The 25,768-nt window shown below is 38.3% G+C and overlaps 1 protein-coding gene across 1 annotated transcript in view; it reads right to left on the bottom strand.

The window, feature by feature from the left end:
* ADAM23 (ADAM metallopeptidase domain 23) overlaps positions 1-25,768 on the bottom strand; it is a 160,896-nt gene that overhangs the window by 70,307 nt on the left and 64,821 nt on the right. Inside the window, exon 4 of the mRNA XM_024124688.1 lies at positions 6,360-6,423. Within this exon, the coding sequence (XP_023980456.1) occupies positions 6,360-6,423 (64 nt within the window). The remainder of the gene's footprint in view (positions 1-6,359; positions 6,424-25,768) is intronic.

Genomic DNA, 25,768 nt, shown 5'->3' with positions numbered 1-25,768 from the left:
TTTGTGTCTGTTTAATTATCTCATCTGCTTCAGTAAAGTTCAATCAGCCAATTCTTATTATCTTCATTGCTTAAGAAACCCTCATAAACCTGGGCATTCATGGTGACCAGGCACTGATGTTTTCAATCAACTCCTGTACATCTGGATAAACATTTGAAAAGAAACTCCACAGGCCACATCTCACAAATGTGTATATTATGATATTCCAGGTTCTGAATATGGTAATTAAAAACTCTGACACTATACTCAAGTGATTATTCTATATGCATATCTTTAAATACTTCAAACTTGTCAACCAGCATGATATATCAATCTATTTAATAAATCATTGGGCTGGTTGCAAAAAAAGAAATAAGTTTTTAAAAATCTATGGGCTTCCTTGGTGGCACAGTGGTTAAGAATCCACCTGCCAATGCAGGGGACATGGGTTCGAGCCCTGGTCCAGGAAAGCCCACATGCCGCGGAGCAACTAAGCCCGTGCACCACAACTACTGAGCCTGCGCTCTAGAGCCCGCGAGCCACAACTACTGAGCCCACGTGCCACAACTACTGAAGCCCACGTGCCTAGAGCCCACGCTCCACAACAAGAGAAGCCACCGTAATGAGAAGTCCGTGCACTGCAACAAAGAGTAGCCCCCCACTCACCACAACTAGAGAAAGCCCACGTGCATCAACAAAGACCCAGCGCAGCCAAAAATAAATAAATACATTTTTTAAAAAATCTATAATGGGACACATGTACCTGAATTTGAATACTACAGAATAAGGATACAAAAAACAGTTCAGAGAACTGGACAACTTGAGAACTCAACACCCGTTTAATTATTTACCTTCATTAAACTCAAGGGGAAAAACATGTTCAGGTATGAGAACAGTTTGGCTGTACTATATATATTTTAATGCCATATACATTTTTAATAGTTCACACAAATCATACTAGTCAAATTTAAAATAGCTTTGTAAGGAGCCAGTGTGGTCTGCTCTCTTAATTTCCTGGGGAATTTTTTTAGCCTCCCAGTCAGGAGCCTTGCCCACAGAAGCCCATCCCCTCTGACTATAGTCCCTGCCAAGAAGCCTTCATGGACAAAGTGAGCTTGAGATGAACCATGGTAATGATTTGATAAGGAAAGCATAAAAACATTCTAGGAGGGCGACGTGATTAAAATGACAAAAGAACAAAGGCGAGAATAGAATATAGAACCCACAAGGACAGGGATTTTTATCTGCTTGGTTCACTAATGCACATCCAGCTCCTAGATCAGTGACTAGATCAGAGTGCGTGAAATCAGTATCTGTTTAATAGATAAATAAGAATGGCTTCTTCATGAGCCTAAGTGACAAGACCAATCTGAAAGGACCAGAGGACTTATGTTTGTTGAGACAGTGGGTAAATAAACTCCCATTACCTACCTGAGAAGTTTTTTATTTTAAGATGCTCTTTTATAGAGTATAATTCAGTGATTTTTAGTATATTAAAACAGGGTTGTGTAACAATCCCCACTTTCTAATTCCAGGATATTTTTATCACCTCGAAAGGAAATCCTTTGCCCATTAGCAGTCATTCCCCATTCCTCCTTATACCTCCCTAACCTCCCCCAGCCCCTGGCAACCACTAATATACTTTCAACCTCTATGAATTTCCCTACTCTGGACAGTTCAAATAAATGGAACCACATAATATGTGGTCCTTTGCAACTAATTTCTTTCATTTAGCCTAATGTTTATAAGATTCATCCATGTTGTAGCATGTACCAATCAGAACTTCATTCCTTTTTATAGCTGAATAATATACCATGTTTTGTTTATTTATTCACCAACTGATGGACATTTGGTTTGTTTTCATTTTTTTGCTATTACGAATAACACTGCTATAAACATCCATGTACAAATTTTTTTTTAGACATACATTTTCAATTCACTTGGATATATACCGAGATGTAGAATTGCTGGGTCACAAGATAATTCTATGCTTAATTTTTTGAGGAACTGCCAAACTCTTTTCCAAAGCAGATCCACCATTTTCCATTCCCATCAACAGTATATGAGGGCTCCAGTTCTCCAAATCCTTGTCTGCACTTGCTATTGTCCATGTTTTTGGTTATAGTCATCCTAGAGGGTGTGAAGTGGTACCCATCCAAGTTTAAAATCAAATGAGAGATTGACACAGGTGAAATAGGGATGAAAATATCACCTTCAATTTTAGTGTTGCTACATTGGAGGAGAGGATCAGCTGAGAATCCAGTGGGCCTACTAATGCTGCCCCCTAAGTTAGCCAGACTTACCCACCAAGGCACAGACAACATGGGATAACCAACACCCTCCCCCAACCCACCCACACCCACAAGGGCTGCCACTGCATAACTGAGAACAAGTAGAGAAAATGTGCTCTTCCTATAGGGAGGTGGATCTCACCCAAAAAAGGGAGGAAAGGACTATGTAGCCGTGCCCAGCTCCTTCCCACTAGTTAAGTCGTTCTTCTTTCCCTGGGCAAGAGGGAGCAAGGGGACAGGAAGAAGCCAGGGTGAGAAAATAGAGCTAGGAAAGGACGATTTCCCCACCCCATAAGGATGAAGAGTAATAAAGGGAAGTAGGAACAGAAGTACTGTATCTATCTATTCAGTCTTACACTGTTGGCCAGGTGGCAGTTCTTACCAAAGTATTAGTAAGCATTTAAAGTTAATGGTTCACCTGAAAGGGATTTAATAGAAATATATTAAATTTGAAAATAACTATTATACCATCATACTGATGCCTAACTCCTTTAGAAGAACTGACATACTAAAAATTAACTTATTTTTAATAGGTTCATCAACAAAGTTGACCAACAAATCAACAAAGTTGTTTTGTCACATACTGTGTGCAAAGCACTGTGCTAGGAACTCGAACAAAAGCTATCGCTCTGTTGGTGCAGAAGGAAAGTTCTTCCACGTGCGTTTACTAATACCTGGCACCTATTCTATACTGCCTACTTAATCTGTTGATCTCTCCAGTTCCTATATTTGCTTCACAAGGAAAGAAGCCCACTTAGCCCACTTTCATCCAATAAAAGTAAAAGCCTAAGACTTTAGCCTCTTCTTAACTAGAAGTGGGAACTAGGTAGGGGCTTCATAGCTGTGATATGGGAAGACCTAGACAGGTTCCTCCAAAGTGTGGTTCATCATTTTGTTCGACTCTAATTCCCAGAATACTTTAAACGTCCACATTTAGATTTCACTTCAAAGCCAAGTAGCCTCTTAGTGATTCTGTTCCTCCCTAGTCATGTGAATAATGGTGTGTGTGTGTGTGTGTGTGTGTGTGCGCGTGCACGTTCATGTACTTTTGTCTAAATAGTTTGAGATCTTTGGAAGAAAGGTTGCACAGGTGTAAAAACAGGTTTATTTAATCTAGCCATTCTTACATACTGATTTTCTTTGCTGGTACTTGATACAAAGATTTTCTTTTTTTTTCTTTTTTTTTTTTTTTTTTTTTGCGGTACGCGGGCCTCTCACTGCTGTGGTCTCTCCCGTTGCGGAGCACAGGCTCCGGACGCGCAGGCTCAGCGGCCATGGCTCACGGGCCCAGCGGCTCCGCGGCATGTGGGATCCTCCCGGACCAGGGCACGAACCCGTGTCCCCTGCATTGGCAGGCGGACTCTCAACCACTGCGCCACCAGGGAAGCCCAAGATTTTCTTAAACAACATGGAAGGCAATGTGAAGTTTAAAAACATGCTTTTAAAAATGTGTATGTAATGGTAGTAGGAGCACGAATTTATACAAACTTTCAGAAAAAAAAAAACTGTCAATATGTAGCAAAAGCCTTAAAAATATACCAACTCTTTAACCCAGAAAATTCCATTCTCTGGGTTAAAATTAATCCTTAATCAATTATTAAAGAAGTGTTCAAAATGTAACTGGAAGGCCTTTCCTTAAAGTTATTTGTACAGTGAAAGAGTAGAAGCAATCTAAATGTCTATCACGGGCTTCCGTGGTGGCGCAGTGGTTGAGAGTCCGCCTGCCGATGCAGGGGACATGGGTTCGTGCCCCTGTCCGGGAAGATCCCACCTGCCGCGGAGCGGCTGGGCCCATGAGCCATGGCCGCTGAGCCTGCGCGTCCGGAGCCTGTGCTCCGCAACGGGAGAGGCCACAACAGTGAAAGGCCCGCGTACCGCAAAAATAAATAAATAAATAAATAAATAAATGTCTATCACTATGGGATTAAACAAATTATAGCAAATGAATTGGAAACAATATGATACATTTTTTTAAAATAAAAGTTTAGAAGAATTTTTAATGAATGTTAAAATGTTTATAATATTGTTAGGTTAAAAAATGCTCCCACGGGGCTTCCCTGGTGGCGCAGTTGTTGGGAATCTGCCTGCCAGTGCAGGGGACAGAGGTTCGAGCCCTGGTCTGGGAAGATCCCACATGCCGCGGAGCAACTAAGCCCGTGAGCCGCAACTACTGAGCCTGTGCGTCTGGAGCCTGTGCTCCGCAACAAGAGAGGCCACGATAGTGAGAGGCTCGCGCACCGCGATGAAGAGTGGCCCCCGCTCGCCACAACTAGAGAAAGCCCTCGCACAGAAATGAAGACCCAACACAACCAAAAATAAATAAATAAATTTATATAAAAAAAAAAATTCTCCCACAAGATAATGTGTACCTTATCATCTCAGGTTTTGCAGTGTTTGTATAGATACATACACATAAAAAACAGACTGTTACCATTCATTCATTATATATAAAGCAAGTAAGTTTGGGTATATAAACTGTCTGGAGAAAATTGGTCATAAATAAGAAAAAAGCAATGACTACAAAAACAAACTGCAATGAACACTTCTTTTGTCAGAGTTAAAATACCCTTTGTTTTAAGTTTTAGTTACAGCTGATGCAAGATTTGACGTGTCTTATTCATGATAAGGCCTCGGTTTGGGACCTCAAATGACCTCTGAAGGCCAATTAGCTATTTCATTTCTTTTAAAAAAAAAAAGACCTTCTTGTGAAAAGTTTGGATCAGGTTACTGCAGCCTGCAAAGGTGGTTCATTTGCTGAGTCTGTAAAGGTCTCATGCAATCTTCTCTTCTCCAGACTCATGATTCAGCATCTGCAGTGCTCACAGCACTGGCACAGCTGACAGAAGCTTTGTTTCGTACAAATGCCAGGCAGCACTGTTCCCGTGCTTGATTTAGCATTTCTGTTCACTTTCCGCAGCATTAACTTTTAGGGAGATTCAACAACCCCCCAGATGCAGCCTAAGGTGAGAACTGACAGACTAGTAAGAATAATATATGGAAGTTCTTAATCTAGGGCATAAAATTCAAAGGTTTGGAACGCACATCAAACTACAAACGTCCCAACTGTTAGTTGGACAGTTATAAATCCTGAGAAATGCCATGACCCCTCATGGCAGTAATCTCAGTTCACACCACCTATAAATACTTGTTAAGAGGTTATCAGACTGACAAGCCCAGGTCTCCACACTGTCCAACCCAACAAACCCACACATGAAAGGTCCACTTTTGCGCCAGTGCTCATTAGCAATCAAGGAAAAAAACCCAGTAATGTTTCCCCCCTTTTTTTGTTTCCCTGTTTGTGTCCCATTCCCATGGCACCCATGGACGCTGCTTAGGCTCCATGGCACTCTGTGGCCTTCTTACAAATCAGAGTCTCTGGATGCAGCCATTCCAGGGATTTCCACCCTGACTGGTGGAGATCAACTGTGTTCCTTACATACAAGTAATCTCTCTCTCTTGTTTTAATCTAAACCCACTTTTCCTTATTGATCTTCCAGGAAGAGAACAGTTAACCTCCAAATGAAGGAAATCAAGCACCCCACTGCATTTATATTACAATGCTTGGTGGCCTTGAGAAGGCTTATGTGTCCTCTTTCGACTTCAATTCCTTCCTTTGAGCAACAGGAATAATAATACCCACCTCAGAGAATTGTGAAGATTGAGAGGGAGAATGTTCCCGACATCTTCCTTTCCCCATCTGTCCTCTGTCCTTCTTGGGTACCAAAGTCCCTTGGACTAAACAGTCACTCTAACAGCCCACCCAGTCTGATCATTCAATTTCTCTGCCCATGAGCCTAGTGCTGCCATGGAACTGGAGAGCTCTTGATACCGTTCACTTACATAAGATACTGTATGTATAACCAAAACAATGATCATTTCTTTATTGGCTGGAGTCTCTAATGTTATCTGAAACATTTGTAAATTTTAATCAATTTCTCCTAAACTTATTTTAAATTTAAAAATAATAGCCTTGTATAAGAGGCCAGAGGATTTTAGTGAGATAGACAACAAAACAATGAAGTGTGCAATGAACAGTTCTATGATTAAGTATATTTATACTACAGGATGTCCACGTGCTATTGACCATACCTTAGAGTACTGTGGTTTCCCATTTTCGTAGTGAATCTCCACATAATCAGAAGACAGCAAACCACTACAAAGGAAAGAAAATAGAGTGATTTCCACATCTAAGACACTTGGAGGTTTAAAAATAACCAGCTCAATAAATGGATGTGAGAGCCTTGTAAACCACAAAGAGCTCCAGTACACAGTAAGGACAGAACAGGTTATCATCAAGAGTCTCAAATGTTATCCAGCAACAAATCATTCCTCCATCTGTTAAAAAAGATAAAATACAAATAATTTAAAGATGAACTCCTTTTATACACACATTCATCATTTGATTGATATGTTAATATGGAACAAACAAAAAGGCAGGTAACGGGAGAAGACAGGCTCTATATAAATCCCACAGTTACGCTCTAAACAACTGGAATCTCAAAACAATCATTGAGGAAGAGTACAGAGAAAAGACCAGATAGAAAATATTTTAGGCTTTTCAAGCCACAGGGTCTCTATAACAGCTACTCAACTCTGCTGTATTATCACATAAGTAGCCACAGGCAGTACGGTTGTGTTCCAACAACACCTCATTTAGGGACACTGAAATCTGAATTTCACATAATTTTCATGGGTCAGGAAATTTTTCTTCTTTAATTTTTTTCAACCATTTGAAAGTGTAAAAAACATTCTTAGCTTGAGGTCTGTACCAAAACAGGAATGCTGGATTTGGCCCATGGGCCATAGTTTGCTAAGTCCTAGAATAAAGAATAACAGTTAAGAATATAGATTGTGAAGTTGGAGTGGGGTTCAAAACCTAGCCCAGCTCCTTGTTAGTAGTGTGACTGTGGGCAAGTTACCCAACTCAGCCTTTACAGCCTTTACATGAGTCACAAAGAGTGTGAATGTCATACACACCAAGAGGATTAAATGAAAGCATCCACATGAGAACTCAGCACTGACTATGTGCCCAGTAACGGGCACTGCGGCTGTCACTATTTTTAACTCAGCTTCTTCTAACACATTACTCCCTATACAATGTGGGAAATAAGAAATATGTGCCTCCGAGGCAGCTCTGGATGTTAGGGCGTCCGGGTTCCTGTTTGGGCTCTGCCACTAGAAATAATGATTCTAAGAGATCACTCACATTGACTGAACACTTTCTACATCCCAGCCACTGTTCTAAGGACTATAAAGGTAGAACTCATTTAACCCTAATGGTAAATGAAGGACAACAGTAGGTTCTACGATGAGCTGGGTGTGTACCCTGCATTTAGGCCTCCATTTCCTCGTCTGCAAAAGGGTTGGAGCAGACGATGCCTCAGGTCCCTCTTGCTCTGACATTCTATTTTCTATAATTCTGCCTAGTAGTAGGTTTTCTTATTAGGAAAACTTGACACTGCTTCCTTAACAGAAGGATGGGAGGACCCAATGATTTCACATCGTTTTGAGAACTGCACCTGATGTGGTTCTAAAATGACCCAATGCGGAGGGCTGGAGGAGGCTTGGAGCCAGTCAACAGAATAACTGCGAGCCACGTGTGTGCCTGGTCCAGCCTGGTTTCCTGTGTGAGCCGAGGGACAACCTTTACAACGTGGAAATAAAGCAGGTGCTTGTACCTTGGACAGGTTTTCCTATTGAAATGACTAATCAAATGTGTGTCTATTAATGATTCTACATTTGAAACTAAATGATGGGACGTCTACTCATTCCCTTTTCAAAATCTCAATAATAGTAAAAGTAATGAGAGTTCTTAGCTCTCTATACTTGAGAATACCTGAGAAGACAGAAACTTCTTTCAGTTCTAGTTAATGAAGTCAGCACTGCGAATGTACATAAACAGGGTTGTTTATGTTTATGTACAACATTTCTCTGAGGAATCTTTCCGCAACACCAAGAGGCAGGGAGGTTGCACTAACTGCATTTTAATTACCTCTCTCTACAGGTAATTCATTATTTTCAAAATTCTCAACCACACCATCACTGGAGCATGTCTAACAGTTGAAAACAAGGTTATTTTAGACCTCTACTTTTGTTTGTAATTACAAAAGCAGATAAAAACATTCTAACCATTAACCACCAAACGGAAACGGATAAAGGTCACTTTAATTATCGTATTTCTCTCTTTTCACGGGCCTTTTCCCCACCATGGACATATGTATTTCTAATATCTCCCACATTTGAGAAGCTTTTTTTTAAAAAACTTATTTATTTTATTTTATTTATTTTGGCTGTGTTGGGTCTTCGTTGTTGCGCACAGGCTTTCTCTAGTTGCGGCGAGCGGGGGCTACTCTTCGTTGCGGTGAGCAGGCTTCTCATTGCGGTGGCTTCTCTCGTTGCGGAGCCCGGGCTCTAGGCAGGCGGGCTTCAGTAGTTGTGGTGCACGGGCTTCAGTAGTTGTGGCTCACAGGCTCTAGAGCGCAGGCTCAGTAGTTATGGTGCACTGGCTTAGTTGCTCCATGGCATGTGGGATCTTCCCGGACCAGGGCTAGAACCCGTGTTCCCTGCATTGGCAGGCGGATTCTTAACCACTGCGCCACCAGGGAAGCCCTGAGAATCTTAAAGAAGAAAAATAGCTACTTTTCTAGGACAGACAGAGATAGACATAAGACCATATCCTCCCTTTCACAGAGACACTCTACTCTCCCACCTCCTATAAATAGCACCACATCCCCATTTGCAACACCCTTCCCTCCTGTCTGACCATTCTTCCCTTAAAACTGTTTCTTTCACTTATCACAGTGTCCCCAGCGCCTGGCATAACGCCTAGTGTATAGCAGATGCTTAATCAACATTTGCTGAGTGAGCAAACATCTACCAACATCCACTATACGCCAGGCCCATACCATGTGCTGGGAAGTGAGGATGAAGAATGCCACTCTCTGAAACCGAAACTAAGCAAATCAGTACAAATGGATGAGATTCCCCATCTCATCCTAGAATATTATTTGTAATCTTCCTGAAAGTGAATTAATGTCAACTGAAATGTAATCTAATTACAAAAGTCCTAATGTATTTTGAAATGAGACTTTTCAGTGAGGGGCAAGTAACACTAGAAAGGAAGAACTGAATAGCTAATTGTGTGGTGGTATGTCTCCAGCTCCACCCTGCAGAAAAGGAACAGGTCGTCTGTATCTCTGTAGGCCTGAAGATGAGTTATCTGTCAATCTCCACCTGCAGATGTTCTCCAAGGCCCTTCCTCCACCTCTGCTCTCTGTAGTTTCCCTAGTAGAACTTCCTGTTGAAAATACAATGTTCTAACATGCCAGTACTGATCTATTTAGCAATTATGGTCCCGAGTATAAATAGTCATTGTACTTTCTTGATCAGCCAGTTGGGTGTTTGGTTCTGAGTTGTCTGATAACTTGGGGGGACTGATGAAAAGGAATTTCTGAACATTCTAAGTTCGGAAATAAACATCCGTCTTCTAGTCATTTAAGTTACAGAAAAGCTATACACCCCAGCTACTACAGTCCTTCTCATGCAGGTTATCTGGTGAAAGAGAGGTGGCCTTGGGAAGTAAGGAGATAAATGTAGGATGGAAGTTCAAAGCAAGGTGAAAGAGAGTGGAAGAATTGGAATAAGAAAATTCTCTTTTGATTATTGTTATGGAACCCTCTTGCTCACCACCTTCATGGTGAATCTGCATCACAAAGGTAGTGAAAAGAACTTAAACTAGACAATGTGATTTTACTCAGCATATGAAGAACAAGTATAAGCACCTTAATGATGCTTAACTCCAAGAGCAGGAGAATGGCAAGACTATTAAAACATGGCGAATGAGCCAAGAGTCAGATCAATGAAGGGGACTGTGGCAGAAATAATGCTGAGTATCCAGCAAATCCCATTTCATCTTCCCCTTCCTAGAACAGTAAGCCTATATTTCACAGCTTTCAGAGCAGTTAGGTTGGGGTCAAGAGATTGAATTTTGGCTCATGAGACATGGGGGGAAGTAATGTCTATTCTTCCAGTTTGACCATTAAAACCCATGCTTGATTATCCAAGCTCTCTCTTCCCTGGAACTCTGGCAGTCACATGCCCTGGAAGCCACATGCCCTAGATAGCATAGCTACAAGGTGAATGCAGCCAAGGTTCCTACATCTTGACTGGAGAAGAGCTTCCTAGGAAAGCCACTCAAATTGCATTAGACCATAATGTGGGTAAGAGACAAAATATTACGGTGTTAATTCTCAGATTTCATCTTTACTTTTGAAACATGGTCTAAATGATTCTAATTCCAGCATCTATCACAAAAAAAGTTTTAGAAATTTATGTTCAAAGAATTTCAGAATCATCAGCAAATATACAAAGAGAACTTCTATAAGATCTAGGCATTGGAAAATCACACAAAGAGAGAAGTTTTGCCTATATAAATATTTGTTGGAGTCCTTGAGTTTGAGATTTATGTGTCTAATGAAAGAAGGTACATGAATAGTCAGGTGGTCAAAACTCCAAAAGTTTATATCTTACATTCCTCCAAGGAGGCTCATTATGGAAAAGCCAAGGATCTAAGTAATTGGAAAAGTAACTTACCAAGAATCCCTAGTGCCTGGAAAAGTCATTAACCAGGAAGAGTGAATGACTTCTAGTTTTTTGGAAGATAACTTGAATCCCTTACTTTAAAGAAAGAACTATATGCCTTCTTTTGGACAATCCCGGTCATGGCAGGCTGTGAGTGGGTTAATCAAGCAAATTAAATTGTTCAGAATGAGATGACATAGAGAACAGGGCCTTGAGCTCTAAGGAAGACTACTAGGAATGGCAAACATTGGACCACAAGATGTGGTCATCTGCCCTCTTACCAATTTCTGTTGATTAAAGAGTCCAAGGATCTGGCTTGGTAACACATTCATTCATCTAGTGACAAAAAATGCTGAGCACTGTGGAGATTCTCAGCTTCATGGGGCAGCAAGGATGACAGCGTTGGACAACGAAGCACCATGCCTGCCCCCTCTTCCCACTAGAAGCTTCACATTTTTCCTTTTATACACATAACTATTTTAATTCATTAAATAATTACTCTAAGTTGTAATGAGGAGAGACACAGAATTTAAACTAGTACATTCATACAAGCAGACGCTTGTAACTTTACTATTATCCTAGTCCTTACACTGCTTTCCTTTTTGAACACAACAGACTTAAAAAGTAAGATGATTCTTCAACCACCACTTCTCTCAAGTCTTAAGAAAAAGTTAGACTCATCCCACCTAAAATAATTTGTCTGCCAAAAGTTATTTCAGCTAGGAAATATACACTCTTTTGAGTGTAGACAATACAGTAAGAGTTTTAAAGCTGTGTTCAAAGATTGTAGACTTGGAGAGGTTGAGATTTAAGAGAGCAGAAATGATACGTTAAGTGGGTGAAAGTAATTACAGGTTGAATTGAGGCTTGGTGTTAAGTCAAACAAAGATGGCATGGTAGGCAAGGGCTGGGGAATGTGGGCATATTTCATAGGAACAGAGCTGGAGGTGGAGACTACTCCTAGCACAAGCAGCTTGTAGAGATGTAAGCTTCTTTGAGGGTCACGACAGGAATTTAATGAGTTCCTAAACCACATAAGAGGTTGCAGTACTTTAATGTGTAGGCACTCATAAGTGATGGCCCATGCACCATAATACAGTGAAGAACACTCAGATATATTAAGAATAGGAAACATAGGCAGGGCTGCAAGTTAATAGGTAGGGCAGTAGAGAGAAGAGGAATTAGGGGAGAAATAAGGGATGAACTTGAGGTGATGTAAAAGCTGAGGACCCCCACCTGATCAGCCGATAAGAGGAGCCAATTATGAGTTCCCCTCTGAGGAAGTAGCATCAACAGAGACATTTTTAATTACACAAAAATAAAAGATGTCTAATTTCTCCTCCCCAGCTTTTAAGCCATACCACTTGAAGTGGCTAACACATTCCTAGCATGGCTGCCAGCATCTCTATAAGTATACCAGTAATTTTGAGATTCCTCTATGATAGAATTGTAGTTACTTTCACACAAATGGGTAATTTTACCCCCATATGTCATGAAATAAAAACAGTTTTAAACACAGGAAAAACTGAATCCTATTAAAGATAGCATACCTTTTGAACACAGTTATGCATAACTGAAATGCTTTGGTGCACCATTTTCAAAGCTAATAATGAATATTATAGTTTGTTGAATATTGCTAATATAGGTTTTTTCTGATCTGCCCAATATTTATTTATACTATTATCAAGCCAGGTTTTACATGCAGTAAAATCGTAGAGAAATAGATATGGATCTATTATCAGCCTTGCCTTCTGGTAACTTTGTCTCGAAGAAAAAAACTCTCCTCCAAGTCTAGTTTTTGCCATCTCACAGGACAAGAGCTCCCTACTTCTTTCATTTTTCAGTCTATAGAGAAAAAGTGTACATTTGTTTATACAGTGTCCATCCTTCCCAGGTATACATGAAATAGTCAAAAGTGTAAAAAGGAAATGAATGGGAAAACTACCAGAAATAACAAGAATTAAGTAAGATAGCCAGTTATAAGATATATATGCAAAAGCAAAATACATTTCTATGTGCACAAGCAAAAATAACCTAGAAATAATCCAGGGGAAAAGTTTCTACTAACAATGACAACAGCGGCAACAAATGTTATATACGTATTATGCATGTGGATATTTACACATATATGTATAGATGTACATGTACTCTGTAACATTAATGTAATTCCAAACAAAATCTCAGAAAGTTTGTTTAACTTGATGAAATTATTCTAAAGTTCATCTTAAAGAATAAATGTTTATAACAACCCAAACATGTTTTTCAAAAGAGGAGTAACAATAGGACCTCATATTACTACTACAGTAAATGAAATACAGAGCACTGGCCTGATTAGATGGACAGCCCAAAGGACAGAACAGAAAGTCCAGAGATTCAAGGTCATATAAAAAATGTAATATATGAAAATAATGACATTTTAGATTGGTAAAGAAGAGAATAAATAGGTTTGGGACAAGTGACTAAACATTTTGGGAAAGTTAGATCCCTACATCAGATCTTACACAAAATAATAATATATGCTTTAAAGGAATGTATGTTTTAAAATAAACTTACTATAAAAATATAGTTGAATGTTAGGAAGCAGAGACCATTTTATGCATGATCTTAAACCCAGAAATAATTTTTAATAACCAATAAGACTATATAATTTTTTTTAATTTCCATAAGTTAAATTTTAAAATACCATAAACAATTGCAAGGCAAACTGAGAAAAAACAAGTATATGAAAAACAAAAGGTTGCTATTTTTTGACATAAGGAGCCAAAAACAAAGAAAAACAAACAACCCAACAGAAAGTAGGCAAAGGACATGGGCAGATGATTCACAAAATATTATGTACAAAGCGCAATTCACAGAAAAAAGAAGACAGAAATACTAACGGTGATCAATCATATACAAATCTACAATTGTATTAGTAATAAAACACCTGTAAATTAAAATATCCATACGAGACCATTTTCCCCCATCAGTTCAGAAAATAAAAAATGAGTAAAAGTAGCTAGATCTGGCAAGAGTGTAGAAAAATTGGCACTTCACACATTACTGTGAGGAAAATGAATTAATATGTCTTTCTAGGGGACAATTTACCAATAGCCATCAAGCCCTGAAAGCATGTTCACCTTAAATCCATAAGTTTTTATAATCTTATAAGAGCTACTTATAAAGGTTTCCTGAGGAAATAGCTAGACAAGAGCAAATAAACACACACACACACACAGCTATTCTCTGCAGGTCATGTAGATGCGAGTAGATTTAAAGGTGCTTTTACATTACAGATGCTTGGAAACATGAGAAAGATGTTCACATCATTCACTGAAAAAAGCTAATGAGAGAATGTTATGATGTTGTCTGGTAACTTTTTAAAAGTGTGTTTATATGTGTATATTCACATATAGAAAAAAATCTGCAAAGATATACACACAAATATAACAGTAGGCTATTGCTTCCTGTAGAACTTTCAAAGGTTTTTATTTTCTTTCTTTTGTTTACCCATAATTCCTAAAGTTTTTACAATGAACATACTTTTGCCTTTTAAAATGAGAAACCACAATACAAGCTATACATATATATATATTTTTTTTTTTCAAGCTATATTTTTTTAAAGGAAGAGAAACATAGCTCTTTAGGATGCTAAATCCTAAATCTTTAGGATGCTAATCCCCCAAGAAGGGGATGAATTAATTAACTAATTAATTAATGACTAATTTCAGGCCCAGGAAAAGAAAAGAGTCACAGGCATTGACAACCACCACTAACCTCGCTGAGAGCAGTGGTCAGGCCCGGCTGCCTCCATCCCCTCACATGGAGGTTGGGGTGAGGACAGAAAAAGAAACAAAATGCAATCCCCACCCTCAAGGTGACTATAATCTCACCGCTAAAATAAGACAGGACAGCATGTACCCTAATAACATAAATAGTAAACCATCAAGCTGCCCCAAAGGGAAAATTAATTTCAACTAAGATGATCAGGAAAGCAGGGCCAGGGCAGGTTCAGGACAGAGTATAGACAGGGAAATACAGGCAGGAAAGAGCAGGTCACATAGACAGGAACCAGGGTGTGCAGCCAGGGAGGATATTCAAGGTACGGATAGAAGTCCAGTGGCCAGGGCATAAATCACGGGTGGATGGTGTTTAAAAGGCAGGATTGGGACCAGGCAGTACACAGACTTAAGCAGAGGAGTTGGAACTTCTGAAGGAAAGGGCACTCTAGGACCAGGAACTCACACTTGGAAGAGCTGAGAGTAAGCACTGCATTTGTGTCTTCAGAAGCTGCAAGGTCTTTACGGCCTGAGAAGGACTGAACACAGATACTGGCTCTTTTACTGGGTCAATTAGAGCCATCTGCAAAGTAATTAATGTTAGCAGCAGGAGAGAATGGCATGAGACCAGCAAAGACACTAAGAAAAGGCCTTTCCACATGTGAAAACCTGTAGATTTAACTTTCCTTCACTCATTCAATTAATGGCTGAAGACTGGATGAGAAGCAAAAAAACCAAACAGAAAACAAAAAAAACAGATGAAGGTTAGATAAAGAAATGATTTTTAACAAAAAGTAAAGATTATTTCATTTTTATTTAAAATTTCCATTTCTTATTTTATTTGTATTAATGCAGTCAGTTTTATTTTTTAGTTTTAAAATTTCTATACAATTTTTAAAGGTTACTTTCCACTTACAGTTATTAAAAATATGGGCTATATTCCCCATGTTGTACAACACATCCTTGAGTCTATCTTATACCCAATAATGTGTACCTCCCACTCCCCCGCCCCTATGTTGACTCACCTTCCCACTGGTAACCACTAGTTTGTTCTCTGTATCTGTGAGCCTGCCTCTTTTGTGCTGTATTCACTAGTTTGTTGTATTTTTTAGCTTCCACATATAAGTGATACCATGCAGTATTTGTCTTTGTCTGACTTACTTCGTTAGCATAATGCCCTCCAAGTCTGTCCATGTTGCTGCAAATGGCAAAATTTCTTTAAATGCTTTTACTGTGAATTATAGATATTTGTCCTAAAATTTAGTTATGCAAATACTAGAGTGAACAGCGATTTTATGCTGTTTTAGTAAAGAGTAAGATTTTTGTAGAACAATTACAGTTGTCTTTTGTGTGCTCTCTCCCTCTCTTTTTACCCTATCAAGGAGGAGCCTAACCATTTCTTCCTCTTTTGTTGACACAGTCTGAGCATGTACGTATCTGCTGGCTGACCTGAGAAGACCCAAGGCCTCCACAGAACCAGCACAGCCCTATAAAGGAAAAGGCATTTGACATTGTCATTTCTCTGTACTGATCAGAAAACAACATTCTGTGCAATCATGGGATCCTTCATACATAGAACACAGGGACCTTTAGAGATGATAACCGTGGTCCTTCTAAATACTAGATATGTTTATGAAATTATCAGAATGTAGCAATTAGAAACACAGTTCTGCAGTAATATCAAACCAGTACAGCAGCTAAGACCACCACAAAGCAAGAAGACGAGGAAGGAAAAGGAGAACTTCTTTGCGGTTTCTTCAAGACACTACAAAATTACTCTTATACAAAGTGACACCTATTTTTTAAATTAGCACTTTAGAAAAATGATCTTCAAACTTCTAAGCACATTTCATGACATTGAGAAATTATTCACTGGGCCTTTAATCGTTTAAAAAAAAAGTCATGATTTCCCTAATTTCTCTAACCAAAGAGATTTTTTCAGTCTTCCAAATTATGTACCATTTCAAAATAATGACAACAGACCCCTGAAAATTATAGAATTTATTGGAAAAACTACCATTAATTTGTAGCTTCTTTGGAAAGGGGATTTCTTCCAACTGACATGGACTTTCCGATTCAGTATAGTTCATTCGAGTGTTAACTAGGCCTTTTTCACTCTGCTCGCTGTTATACCCTCAGTCAAGGAAGAATGCCTAAACTAAACAGGCACCCAGGAGCCATTTGTTGGTTGAATTAATGAACGAATAATTAATGAATGAACAGGTAACAGAAATCAGGAGATCCAACTCCTAACCTGACTCTTATTGTCTCTGAGTCCTTCGAGAAGTCCCTAACATTGTGGAACAAGTTTTCTCCCTTACAAAAACCAAGATTGTTGGATTATAGGATCTCTAAGGAAACTTCCAAGTCTAAAATAGTGAATGCATGACTGCCATCATCTCCTACCCTAAAACTATAGTTGTGCTAAGCTGGGACTTGGGATTGTTAACACACACATCTCATCTATAATATTTGGTACCTGCTTTATCAAATAATCAACTGTCTGTATATTGGGATGACTTCGGGCCAACTTTTCCAGAATGGTGCTAAAAGAATGGTTGCATTCATGTTCCATATATACTGCAAAGAGCTGCTTTATAATTTTTTTTTCTAATTCTACATATTTCTATGTACCTCAACCAAAAAAGAACACCTCAATTTCCAAGAAGGAAAGTGATAAACTCTTCCTAATGATTAGATTAATAAAGAACAAAAAACTTTTACATAGAAATTAAACTGAGCCATGATCAAGATCTGCTAAAGCTACATTGCATTAACACCAACCTATTTAAGGGGTGTGTTGAAAATCAGACAACACAATTACAGTACTGTTACTTGATTGAAACTAAAAATAAGTCAAAAAACTTAAAATCAACTATCATGCTTTATCATAAAGATATTGCAAACCAAACAAAACAGGGAAGAATAAGAACTTATCCTGTGTAAGTTGCTTATGATAAGCAAATCTGATGACACCTGATGTCATTTTGAAAGACATGTATACAACAGTGACTACAGCTGTGTAATTTAATCTATTCCAGTTTTATTATATCGTCTGGACATTTTGCATAATACTAAAACTAAATTTTTATCTTTCAAAAGGTACCCAGATCATTAGTTATTTGCACTTGATTCTCTCTTAAAATTCATTTTAAATAATGTATAGACAGACACCTTCCTTCTATTTTAAGAAATAATGTGCCAGTAATAAAATCAAGTCAGTGGTGGTAGAAAAAAGCAGAACAACAAATCTATAAATCAGAGTTTTAAGACAATTTCTGTAAATGGGCCTTTCCTCCAGCCAGACAACTTTCATTAAATTGTCTTAAAATTTTAAGTCCAAGTAGATAATTCTGCCCAAAGTCACCATTAAAGTGCCTCTCAATGTTTGGAGGAAAAGCAAAGCCTTTATAAGATTCTAGAAGCAGCCAAATCTCAGAGAGACTGACACAGAAAAAAGGAGAAACTATTCTATTTAGGTTCTTTCAGAGAAACTATTTTTAGTTTAATCCTAAAACCGGACATTTTTAGAACCCTGGTGGAAATTCTAACAATTAACTATGTGATCCATAGGAGCAAATTCACTGAGTATCAATAGTATATTCAAGGATCATGAGTACTTAGGGTTGGGGATGATGATGGGGAAGAAGAAAGATGCTAAGTGAACTGATTCACATCCAAGAAAGCCGTACCAAGGTTGGTAATTCATGACAGGGATAGAAAATGGAGTGGACTACCTTCAGAGAAAAATCCAGAAGCTAATAGTCTGGTAGAGTTAAAACTCTGGGCCAAGAGCATATTCAGGAGTTGAAATGCATATAGAATCTAGAGATCACACCAGCATGTAAACAAGAGATAAGCAAATGAGATTCTCCAAACTACCATCCCACAGAAATGGCAGGTACCATGCTGTATCCATAGCTCTTGGTATTGCCACCTACACAGAGAAAGCATCTAATCAAGTTCTGTGGCTGAAGAGTCCACAAGCCAGGAAGCTCAGAAGAAATAAAAGACAAGATGGCACGTCACACTTTAGTCAGAGGAATCCTCAGGAACTCGAGGGTCCTACAAGCAGAGCTCAGCCCCCCAGGTAGGCAAGGTGAGGCCAGAGACAGTCCGTGGCAGAAGCAACAAGAAAACTGAGACTCAGGCTACTTTCTGTCTCTCTCTTTTTTTTAAATTAATTAATTTATTATTTATTTATTTATTTGGCTGCATTGGGTCTTTGTTGCTGTGCATCGGCTTTCTCTAGTCTCAGTGAGCAGGGGCTACTCTTCGTTGCGGTGTGCAGACTTATTGCAGTGGCTTCTCTTGTTGTGGAGCGCGGGCTACCGTAGTTGTGGCACATGGGCTCTAGAGCGCAGGTTCAGTAGTTGTGGTGCACGGGCTTAGTTGCTCCGCAGCATGTGGGATCTTCCTGGACCAGGGCTCGAACCTGCGCCCCCTGCATTGGCAGGCAGATTCTTAACCACTGTGCCACCAGGGAAGTCCATGTCTCTATCTTTTTTAGCTAAGTATCCATGAAGTCAAAAGCCAATCCCAGGTAGTCAGCCCATGAAGAGTGGAAATATATGGCTGAAAGAAGAATTAAGGATGAGAGCAGGTGTGATAGTTAAGATTACTCTAAGAGCAGTATTCTTTACTATTTCAACACCTATCTAGAGCTTTATGAAAGGGGTGTGTGTGTGTGTGTGTGTGTGTGTGTGTGTGTGTGTGTGTGTGTGTGTGTCATTTCTTAATGGGCTATCCATAACAAACAGTAAGACATGGAAATGTTGCAAGTATATGTATCCTCAAGGACCAAGAGTCAACAAGATAAGGAGAAGTTGTGTACTCTCAGTTTGATAGGCCAAGATAGGAAATTTCTAATTCTTCTTTATAACATCAGACAAGGGTATGTTGCATAACAGTCCACTGAATATTTTCATGACATATGTTTGAACCTTTCATGTTACTCTAATTCTAATTTCAATAAGACAGCATGAATAGCTGAACCCTTTCAAGAGTGTTAACTCTCCTTATAATCTTAAACTAATTTTTCTTTTACAGAATGCAAGAAATAAACATGCATCCACATTTTCTTTATTTCTTCTGAAAAAATTTCTTGTGATTATTCATTATTACTATTTTGCTTTTTGTGTGTGTAAAAAAAACCCCAAATCTCCTACACAGACTTTAGGATGAGCAGTTTCCTGGGTGGGGGATGGGATGGAGGAAATGTTTTGGTGAAGGGACACACAGAGAGCTTCTAAGATACTAGCCATGTTCTATTCCAACCCAGATGGTGGGCATTATACGAATATCCATTTTATTATTCTTCTTTAAACTGTAAAAATATATTTCCACTCCTTTATGTGTACATTTTATAATTTTAGTAAAATAAAGAAAAAGGAATCCAAAATATCTGTAAGTAATAAAAACAGAGGAGCCTAGTCCAATTCTGACATTGAAAAAATTGAGTACGAGACAACTTGAGCCAGAAATGGACCAAGGAAAAGGCACCTGGATTTAGAAAGTTATCACTACTAAGACCAGAGGGGAAAAAGACTTTAAAGAACAAGTGGGAGGTGAAAAGCACAGAGAGAAGAAAAGGCAACTTTCTTCTTCTCTAAAAATAGCAGGCTTATTAGGCCACTTTTAGAGCCAGTGCTCACGTGGGAGTCCATTTCTATTAAAAGAATAAAACTTAGAAAGGGAAAAGAAGTTCCTGGAGGATACCAAAGTATGGAAAAGAAAAGTTCAGAAATGTAACAAAATGTAATAGACCAGACAGAATTTGAACTATATATGACTTTATTATCAAAATATTTAACTCTCAGACTAAAGAGCTAAAGGAACAGAAAATGAGAGGGTGAAGCAAAGAAAATCCTTCCACGCACTGATTTTCTGCGGAACTACACTTAAAAAGTGAAGAGTGTGTGTGGTATAAGGTTAAGTAAACCTCATAGAGAGCACTGCCATGGCAAATGACTGCTTTCCAAATAAAGTGGCAAAAGATACCATCCTATACCCTTCACTGAAATACTCAAACTTAAATTTAACTTTAAAAAAATCCTCATTTTCAATCGCCAAGACTAACATCGCTGGAAAACATCAATCTCAGTTGTTTTGATAATCATTTACAATCACATTTATGAATTCGTAATGCCAACAAGTAGCTTCCCTTTCTCCCTCCCACATTCTCCTATTGTTTAAAAGACTTATCTGTACACAGGAAGGTGGAATTTATGGATGACAACACCAACAGTGGGTCCAGGAACAAGCAAGACCTGTGTCACAGCTACACGAAGGCCTACTCATGTTACACAGTACAAGCCACTTCTAGACGTTTTATGCTCAACAAGATAAAATCTTCTCCAGAGTTCCTATTTTTCATCAAAGACAATGTATTACAGTGTTAGACATTTAAAACATCCAGTAATTCTAAAAAGGTTATTCGAGGAGGGTTTTCACATGCATGCTCTGAGGGTCAAATCAGTATCTCTATTTTTATACACAATTTTTTAAATCCTAGGGCCATGTAATGGCACTTAACAGCCTTTTTGGATGACTAAGAATATCTAAAACCAGAGAACAGTTTTGAGATGACTAATAACTTAAATACCCACACTAAACCTCAACCCCAAATCAGAAAGGATGAGAGAAGTAATAACATAATGAGGCTTTTTCCCTTTTTTCCATGCCTCAGGCGCAATCATTCCTATAATTCTTAACTAGAAAAGAATTTTAGTTTGCTTATCCTTTAAGAGGATATTAAACAGCTTGTACAAAAAATTGAAAGATAATTCTCATTTTTTATCCCATAAGCTCAGATAACAAGCATGTGGATATCAGTTCTCTTTAGCTCTTTTATCTGGATTCTAGGCATTGCATCATTTTCTAAAGTTGCCTAAATTCTACCACAGGTGTCACTGAAACAAACCCCAAACCCCAGTCATCTCCACCTAGTATTGGATAACTCAGTGAAAGTTCCTAGTTAATAGACCCTCATTGTTACTAAGTCATCCATTCTACAAATTCTACAAATTCACTATAAATCCATTCTACAAATTCACTATAAATACCTAAGAGAAATACATGATGGTCAAAATACTTCCGAAGACTGAAAATGTTCCCCTCCCTCCCACTTTCCATCTTAGACTATCATTGATGTTTTTTCCATGTTCATATTCCTTACAAGGATTACAAACTCCTCATAAATTACAACAGAAGAATAAAAATTAGAGGAACAAAAAACTACTGCATTTCCCTATAAAGAGAAATGGTCCTAATTTCAAGCTACTAAAAACTATGAAGCTAAATACTGGGAAATCTGAGCCAACATAACCTCTTCCCAGAATTTGAATAGGTCAGAGCAAAAATTTCATATCCAGCCCAGTTATTCTTCAAGTATAAGATTAATAAATATTTTTAAGCATTCAAGAACTCATGAAATCTATCTTGCACTTGTACTCTTCAGTTAATTCCGGTCAAGCAAAATACAAATAATCCAGGAAGAAGGGAGAAACCATGGTAAAAGGACTCACAGTGGGTGCTGAATCCCTTAAGTAAAGAACAAATGCTTATTATGGAAATTGTGGTTACTGAGCAAAATGCAAATGTTATACACCTCGACGATGTAAAAAGTATTATGACTAACAGGTGAGAAAGGAAAGTGGAAAAAGTATAAATGTGTTCATTTTATCTTCATTCAAATATACAATCCAGTTGAAATAAGTCTTTTCTTTTTTTTTTTTTTTTTTTTTTTGATGACTCCAAACAATGTTCTTCACAACTTTGGTAGGACATTTTTAGCAAGTAACATTTCTTATTATGAAGAAATATTCATCTGACCGTCATACATCTCTTTAATTTCACTTGTTTTCTTTTCTTTTGTTAAATTTAGTATGCATTATATTTGCATTGTGTTAAGTGTAATCATTTATATTTAAAATATTATTATAATATAACCCCATTTTTGCAAACTATCTATCACACCTTCTATCTGTATGCATAGAGAGTTCACGAAATAGAATGTACAAATAATAGTAATGGTTACTTCTGAATGGTAATTTTTAACTTTTCCTTTGCACTTATTTTGTACTGACTTTAAATTTTATAATGAGCAGTATCATTTTATGAAAACAACAAAATATTTTCATCAGAAAACTGCTTTTGATATAACAGCTACTCTTCTATGTCTCAGAAGTACAAAGATTTCTGACAGTGAAGTGGAAACTAACTGAAACATTCACCATTAGCTGCTTCTCATATGGTAGTTGGGTAACAGCACACCTGTAGCTTCAGTGTGGAGGATTAAGAAGTAACAGGGGAGATCCATTACTTGGGATAGCCATTACTTCATCATGGCAAGCTGCCATTTTAATGAACTCGTGCTTCAGGATGGAAATCAATTAAGACAGCTTTGCCAGCAACCTCAGAGAGAAAAGGTGAGAAAATTATCTGCAAAGCTACTAAGGTGTTGTTGTGGGGTTTTTTTTGTTTTTTGTTTTTTGTTTTTTTTGTAGATAGCCAATGCATGTTTATTGAAGCAAAGGAGGAAGTACAGGAGGCCCAGGCTATAGGGAACTTTGCTCCTTAGAGGGAGAGTTACACTTCTCTAGCTAATTTTCTTTTTTTAACATCTTTATTGGAGTATAATTGCTTTACAATATTGTGTTAGTTTCTGTGGTATAACAAAGTGAATGAGCTATATGTATACATATATCCCCATATCCCCTCCCTCTTTCGTCTCCCTCCCACCCTCCCTATCCCACCCCTCTAGGTGGTCACAAAGCACTGAGCTGATCTCCCTGTGCTATGTGGCTGCTTCCTACTAGCTATCTATTTTACATTTGGTAGTGTATACATGTCCATGCCACTCTCTCACTTCGTCCCAGCTTACCCTTCCCCCTCCCCGTATCCTCAAGTCCATTCTCTACGTCTGTGTCTTTATTCCTGTCCTGCCCCTAGGTTCATCAGAACCCTTTCTTTTTCTTTTTTTTAGATTCCATATATATGTATTAGCATATGGTATTTGTTTTTCTCTGGAACCTCCATACTTTTCTCCACAGTGGCTGTATCAATTTACATTCCCACCAACAGTGCAAGAGGGTTCCCTTTTCTCCACACCCTCTCCAGCATTTATTGTTTGTAGATTTTTTGATGATGGCCATTCTGACCGGTGTGAGGTGATATACTCACAAAAGGTGCTTTTGTTACAGGTCTATGTTGTCACTGACTTCTCAGAAATAAGACACGATCTTTATTACCAAATACAAAATGCTTACATCAGCACCTGGAACTTGCTAGTGCCTGCTAACATCTACCTAAATTAAGTGACATCTAAAAGAGCGCTTTTCTAAGTACTGTTGGGGAAGTAATTTAAAAATGAACCAGGCAATTTTAAAAAAAGAAAAAAGTTATCTTTTTATCTCTTCTTCCCCGTTCCCTCCCTATCCTTACCTCCACTGGAAAACGGACCTAGTAATGAAGGAAGCCCAAGCAGGCTGCACAGTGATCACTGCCCTGCAGATCTGTGCTCTATAATCACTGTCTGTTCCCAGCTTATAAAAATAAAGGCTGGAATAAAGTCTACCTGGAAAAAAGGGCACTCCTGAAAAGTTTAAAGACACCCACAAATGTAAAAGCATGTTTGCGTTTTTTATATCAGCGAGACCAAACACAAGCATGAGACTATGACTTTAAAATACACAGCATTGGACATTCAGACAAAATATCATTAAGTGCATTTTCGAATGAAGCCCTTGGGAAAACTTCATACAGTAAATCCTATCAGGCAAGGATCTGACTGCAACTTGTCATCCAGAACGCCATGACTTTGTCAACTGTCAAAACTTTAAATACACTTTCTTCTTGTTAAAAAAAAAAAAATAGCCCTGCCTTTGTTTCTAACTATGGCAATGCTGAAAAGCAAGAGTCCTTAAATAGATGTGAATTTCCTTTTATTGCAAGATAATGTATAATCTCACAATATTTTTCAGATCCCCTGAACACCTTTTTACTTTTTTAAAAATGATTTCAGCCATCCTATCCTCTTTCATTTATACTTCTAGGTTTAGACAATCATTAATTTTGACAAATGTCTATCTTTCTGTGTCAAAATACAATTATGGTTGACTGGAAAACAAAATTTTTCTCATTCCACTTAGACAAAACTAAGGAACATAACGACACATCTGTTAAAGACAAAAAAGTTGTTTTGTCAGTAACAGAGAAGTTAAAAAAAATTTTTCCAGTTGATAATAAAACATAGGAGGCTTTATCCTGCCAACAGCAAACATCTGTAAAAATAAAAAGAGTGGATCTCAACACTAAGATAAAATTCAAATGCAGGTAACCTGTTTACCTGGAAATGCAAATATAGATTCAAGCTGTAACTGAGGAAAAGTTAGAAAGAGCAAAGGCTGGAAAGTGGAAACATAGGAATATTAAGCTGTATGATAGCTTGTGTTGTGAATAGGTGAGGTAGACCTGGAGAAAGAGTCCTGATTGAGTTTCTCTTCTACCTAGTAAAAACACCAACCACTTGGTGAACCTCAGGAACAGAGGCTTCATTTAAGACCATCACATTTCACTTTTCAGCTGAAATTACTACTGTTTGTATCCTCCCTCTCCCTATCCCTCTTTATTCCCCCCCACCATCCTGCCTTTTCTGGGCTCGGCATGTGGTAACGAATCTATTCCTATAAGCTCTTTCCTCTGAAAAACTTGCTCAAATATAACACAGAATCACCATGTAGACAAAGACCACTGTCTGTAGAGACTGTAGTGGTGAAAAAGAATGCATGGTTTGTCTAGAGTCTTAGTAAGAAATTCAAAAAAACCTGGTGACCCCCCTGAGAGTCAGATGTTAATTCAGAGGAAAGAAATGAAGCTGTCTTGTAAGAGATCTCTAAACGTTAAATCTAACCCTTCTTAATGTGATGATCCATTTTATAAAATGTCAACACACAAGTAAATTGAAGCCAGACGTTCCCAGGAATCATTGTAAATCCGAGTTGCCCCACAAGATACCCAAACTCTCTCTCTCAAGGAAAGTAAAAAGCTGAGTGAAAATCTAGATTTCCTTACAGCTAAACGGGGTTACCTCTCTGGAGAGAAAATGGAGCTCTAGAGCTAAAATGGGGATTAAATCCCAGGGTTACCACTAACTAACTA

This window comes from Physeter macrocephalus, chromosome 2 (genome assembly GCF_002837175.3).
Source record: "Physeter macrocephalus isolate SW-GA chromosome 2, ASM283717v5, whole genome shotgun sequence".
Classification (NCBI taxonomy): Eukaryota; Metazoa; Chordata; class Mammalia; order Artiodactyla; family Physeteridae; genus Physeter; species Physeter macrocephalus.
The sequence above is the reverse complement of the archived record's forward strand: the minus strand, read 5'-3'. Positions and strand labels throughout refer to the sequence as shown.